This window comes from Sesamum indicum, linkage group LG13, assembly GCF_026168435.1.
Source record: "Sesamum indicum cultivar Baizhima isolate 11 linkage group LG13, ASM2616843v1, whole genome shotgun sequence".
Lineage (NCBI taxonomy): Eukaryota > Viridiplantae > Streptophyta > Magnoliopsida > Lamiales > Pedaliaceae > Sesamum > Sesamum indicum.
The window spans coordinates 16,403,437-16,409,332 of record NC_142669.1 but is presented as its reverse complement, the minus strand read 5'-3'; the positions used below and the strand labels follow the sequence as shown (position 1 = coordinate 16,409,332).

Below are 5,896 nucleotides of genomic sequence, written 5' to 3'. Positions count from 1 at the left end.
GTCTTATAAGTTCTTTAAAAAAATAATAGCCAAATAAATATTTAGAGCTTACAAGCTCTCAAACATCTTATGAGATGCTTTGAGAAGCTTATAAGCTTACCCAAACATCCTCTAATAAAAAAATTGAATGAAAATTGATATTTGCACTCGATGATTTATTACTGACTTATTGTAGGTTAAATAATTCTTTTTTTTTTTTCGTCTAAGCTACCCTTATAACAGTGAAAATATACCTCTCACATGCATTAACGCGTGAAAATATATTAAGGTAATTTGATCATAAATATTTTTGTCACTAAATAAATATAATTAGTGATAACATTAAAACTGTCACCTAATTTTTTTTGTCACTAATCTTATTTTTTTTATAGTGATTTGCTGATACAAAAAAAAAATAAAAAAAATATTTATTTACATCAAATAAAACTTTTTATAATTAAATTATTACTGTACGTTTTCACTCGTTAATGCATATGATGACGTATATTTTCACTATTATAAGGATAATTTAGTTCGAAAAAAAATGTTTAACCAGCAATAAGTTAGTTTTAAGTAAATCAGGGAATTATTCATTTTTTTTTAATATAAGCAAATTCAGTGATTTTTTAACTAATGTATTGACTTATTTGATAGGTTAAAACAAATTTTAAAGGGTGCTAGATATAATTTACTAAATTATAAAGATTTATGTGTAATTAGATCAAATTTCATAAAAAAAATATATAGTTATCCTTATATTGATATAGTAATCGAGTCTATATATTTATTTAATTTATTAAAATATTAATGTAATTATAATGCATCTATCAAAAGACAAAACAAAATTTAACAGTGGAAGTGGAGATAAATAAGGCCAATGATTTGAATCGGCGAGGCATGAGAGTATCGCTCTGGCGCATCTGGTGGGATACCTATGTGTCTTGCACCCACATTTAACATCATTATCATCAATTTTCTTCTAGTTTTTAATTTTTACCATTTTTTCCTCCTTTGAGTGATAATCCGATTTCATGCTATATATACTGCGAAACCATTCGCGGGATTTCGAAATTTAGACGAGGAGTTTGTGACTGATGAAATAGGCATTTCCATCAATCTGAGCGGGCCTCACATTCAATTCTATGCTGCATTGTCGCAATAAATTGGAGGGAATCTTTTTTTTCTTTGATTTCAATTTATATGATTTTTTTTTAAAACTCGTTTTTGGGGGTGAAGGAAGTGGATAGTTGGTAATATTGTTATTGGGAATTTGAGGAGTGAAAAGAATGGCGGCGCTTGGTAATCAAACGCCGGGTTTGTGTAAATCCTCGGTGTTAGACTTCTTCGATGCTGTACACGCCAAGTCGACGCCTTCCAAGGCGGCCGCGTTTAGGAGTAGAGGTAAGAAGCTGGAGATTTGTGGTGGTGCTGCGAGATCGAGCTTCTTGCAGCCAATTAAGGCAATGGAAGCTTCCGCCAACAGCAAGGGAAAGCAAGCTCGAAGTAGTTCCGCTGGCGATGTTCTCAGCAACGATTGCGGTGGTTTTTCCGGTAGTTCATTATATTCCGCTGCGTTATTGCTTTCCTTTCTCCACTTGTCTGGTTTATGCAGCAGGAATTGTTTCTTTTGAATTGCTTTAGATATCTAACGTGTGTGATGAATTGTTTAACTAGGGGAAAGTAGGCTTCGGATGTCTACAGTTGGAAATTCATCGAATATTGTGTGGCACAAGTGTTCTGTAGAAAAGAGCGACAGGGAGGAGTTGCTTAATCAGAAGGGTTGTGTTATTTGGATCACTGGATTAAGTGGATCAGGTTTGTGAAGCCACTGGAACTCTTAAGTTGACTCTAATTGTATTTACTTGTGCCTTCACTCATGATTGAGTGTTGCTGTGGGTTGTGATTATAATTGATATTTATATGTGATCTAGAGGTGGTTACAGATCATAGATTCTACACTATGGAAGAATATGGTATGACTGATTGGGAGTAGTCTGCTTGAGTGTTGAGAAACTTCATGATCAATGCTATGTTATGAAGAGGAAATTGTTAGCAAAGCACTAAACTTTGGGATACCACAAGAACCCTTTTGAAACCATGCCCATGAACTATCTTTTTGTATTTTTTTTGATGATTGCTTTTGGGTTTATTAAAATTTATAAAGAGGGCATATGATTGGTCTTGAATATGCAAAGTGGTGTCTTTCAAGATGAGGAAAGACAGATTCTTATGGTATTCTTTGTCTCTGAGTTAGGTGTGTAGTTTTTGAGGCGAAATATTGGACTACTGTTGCCTTCACTGCAATAGGTGAGATGCTGCATCTTATTCCTTGTGATTCCCCATAGAATCATCTTGAAATCTCAAAAGGGAATCTTGAAATCACAAAAGAGGAGAAATAAGAAAATTGATTAATTTAATGTTTCCTTCTAATAGTCCTCGTTGGTCTTAGCTACTTCTTCTCTTAATTTCATCATTGTTCGTGACTTTGTTTCGGTGTTTTCTACCATGACTTCTTCAGGAAAGAGCACTTTGGCATGTGCTTTGAGTTGTGCCTTACATGCCAGGGGAAAGCTGACCTATATCCTTGATGGGGACAACTGCAGGCATGGTCTGAATCGGGATCTTAGTTTTAAAGCTGATGATAGAGCAGAGAACATAAGAAGGATAGGTTGGTTTCTTGCCTCAATTATGAGTTGATCATTCTACTCGAAGTCTTTTGATATGTCACAGTTCAGAGTTATATCAGCTTAATTTATGTTATACAGGAGAAGTGGCAAAGCTCTTTGCAGATTCTGGAGTCATTTGCATCGCAAGTTTAATATCTCCCTTCAGGAAGGAGAGAGATGCTTGCCGAGCTTTACTGCCTGAAGGAGACTTTATTGAGGTTATGGCTCTGTGCTTGGAAATTTGTTTGGTGCTTTATGCCTCTATTCATGTTGGCAAGTATAGTTCTCAAATTAAAAGCTTGTTGAAATATGCAGGTGTATATGGATGTGCCTTTACAAATTTGTGAGGAAAGGGATCCTAAGGGATTGTACAAACTTGCACGAGCTGGAAAAATCAAAGGTGCTTTACATAGCGAATGTGGTCATTGAGATTCTAAAACCTGGTTGTTCTCTTCTTGTCTATTTGCATTCATAATCCAGCAGCCAGTGTCTTAGATACATATTGCTAGGGAGACTCTATTTGCATTCATGATCTAGCAGCCAGTATCTGGGATACCTATCGCTAGGCGGCTAAAATAGATTCTCTTCTTCTACTCCTTTCTGGAAAGATAGAGCACGTACTGAAATCGTTTCATATGTTTTTATGGTGATCTCTTCCTGTAGTATGCCATTGGATGGTCTTTCCTGCAGTTGTCATCAATTCTGTTCTGGGATGTGGTACATACAATCCGTATTTGAGAACCTAAAGAAGCATACACTTCTTGCTCTCTTCTCTTTGTAGCTATGCGATGCACCTGCATTTTCCATTCAAAAGACCTGATTGGTTTTGCTTGTGTTTTACAGGTTTCACTGGTGTTGATGATCCATATGAGCCACCATTAAACTGTGAGGTATGCATTTCTATTGGGCATCGAGAAATATCATGTACTTGCTCCAACTTATTCATGCATGCCCATGATACAAGAGATACCAACTGCTCTTGAAACTAATAGCATTACCTTGATTTTGAGTCCCCAACATGTTATATTTTATTCAGTTCAATTGTGGCGAAAAGGTTTGTTTCATCTAGGTGTTGTCAATGGGTACTGTCGAGAAAGACAACCCTTTTTGACGTATAACGCCTTCTCAAGATAACTACGGATGTGGTCATCCCATCATCTCCTTCCCATCTATTATCTTTTACATTTTGGTTTTCATAACACAAACCTCCAATGCTCTTCACTTTTCCAGATAGTATTGCATCAACGTGAAGGGGTTTGTGATTCTCCAACTGTCCTGGCTGAAAAAGTTATTTCCTACTTGGAAAGAAACGGTTATCTGGAGGCATAATTTCCAGTTCTAGTTCTTGCAGCAACCATTATATAGCAGACGCTCATGTTTGGTGAGGAAATCCCTCATCTCCTTGTTCACACTGTTACCCAGCCATTTGACTGATTAATCATTCATCCAAAAGTAAATCAGTTGGTGGTCAGTTGGAGCCCGTAGTTGATTGATCAATCAACTACCAACAAATAATCCACTGCACCTCTGTAATGCACATTAGTGTAAGTTGTGAATCAAAGAAAAATATAAATTCGATTTATCAATCTGTATCTGTTTTAAGTTAAACAAATACATCGTATGGAGTTTGAATTTTTAATTTTCATCATGTAGTTGATTGATTAATCAATCTGTAGTTTGGATGGTGAAAAGATGAAGAAGCATGCTGCCTGTGTTGTGTTTCAACATTTATGCTACAAAACTGAGACAATGCTATCTTATGTCGCGTTTTAGTTCTACTCTGCTTTTCGTGCAATTATTAGTTGAACTTTTCAGGTGTAGTGCATGCGAACCTGATTCGACGGTGGGACCTTAAATGCTATGACTAGTAGTCTAACATGTCCGTTATGGCTCGCTGCATACTGGAGTTGCTTTATATGGATTATATTAGTAATAGATAAATAATAGAGATAGTCTTTATAAGTGGGACATTTGTTAACATCTTTCCTGTCCAGAAAAAGTGGATATAAAGTTGAATTTTTATCTTTTCGTTCATGTACTGATCATAGTGCATTATGATTTATATTTTTGCAGATCATTATCGTGTATTTAAAACTTGTTTGTAGACACATTGGAATCAACTTACTGCTAAAATATAGGGTGTTTAGCTGAAAATATTAAATGAACGTTTAGAGAAAAGTGCACTTTTCGGAGAACTGAAAAACTAATCCCATATTTCAATCCTTAATCCACCAAAATCTCAAGAGCCACCTCAAGGTGCACAACCCAATGGGTTGTGTCGCTCTAGGCCGCTCAGTACCAGCACGGATTAGTTCATAAAATTTTGGTTTAGAATCGGTTTATTACTGTTCATAATTGATTTTGAGGTGGTCTTGGGTCTTTAAATGAACTTCAATTGAGTTTATTTATAAATTTAGGCACAATCCATTAACTGCTACGATTAGGTTCGGACTACAACTGGATCAGCTCTGATTGTGCCTATTTTACTTTTCTCTAGAGGTTTTTTTTAATAATTAATTAAATTTATGGTTGTATTATGAAATAAAATAAATAATATCATAACTAGAAAAAATAAATATTAAGATTATATAATAAATTTAAATAATAATTTGACGAACAAGCTTATAGTAATAAACTTAGATAATAACAAATTAAAAGAGGATTTAAAATAAACTTTGAAAAAATAAATAAAGAGTATTATGATTTAGAAGGAGAACAATAAAGATAATAATTTTTAGAGTTTCAAAAGTATAAAAAAGGTACTAGAGTAGTTAGTTTAGGAGAATAAAATGAAATTTATATGCCATGCATTATCTATACTATATAAAAGAAAATGCCTTTTCTCTCACAAACGGCAGTTACGTCATCCCAACATCAGTTTATTGTTATGTCAATAATACCCTGCGTTGATATTTTTTTCTTTGTTGCTAATTTCTTTCTTTTTAAAAGAAAAATATGATTTGTTGGTATATATATATATATATATATTTATTCATAATATCTATAGTATGTAAAATCATTTTCACTCACAAATAGCGGTTACTTACACCGCTATACTAATTTCTTAAATTACTAAAAATATTCTTATGTATTTTCAACTATCCTTACTCAAATTATTCTTATCATCTATATACACTATTTATCTATAATAATATGAAAATTGCATTCACACCATTTTTTCTTTATGTTGATAAGATTTCTAATTTAGTTTTATTTATTTATTTTTTTCTAAAATGTGATGTTTTGGTTTA

At 33.8% G+C, this 5,896-nt stretch overlaps 1 protein-coding gene across 1 annotated transcript; it reads left to right on the top strand.

Annotated features, from left to right (window-relative positions):
• The first annotated feature begins 868 nt into the window (after positions 1-868).
• Positions 869-4,722, top strand: LOC105158590 (adenylyl-sulfate kinase 3). The gene is made up of 7 exons (XM_011075384.3): positions 869-1,530; positions 1,654-1,794; positions 2,498-2,647; positions 2,745-2,863; positions 2,961-3,045; positions 3,489-3,535; positions 3,876-4,722. The coding sequence occupies exons 1-7, from the start codon at positions 1,266-1,268 to the stop codon at positions 3,972-3,974; spliced, it is 906 nt and encodes a 301-aa protein (XP_011073686.1). The 5' UTR covers positions 869-1,265; the 3' UTR covers positions 3,975-4,722.
• Positions 4,723-5,896: the final 1,174 nt, after the last annotated feature.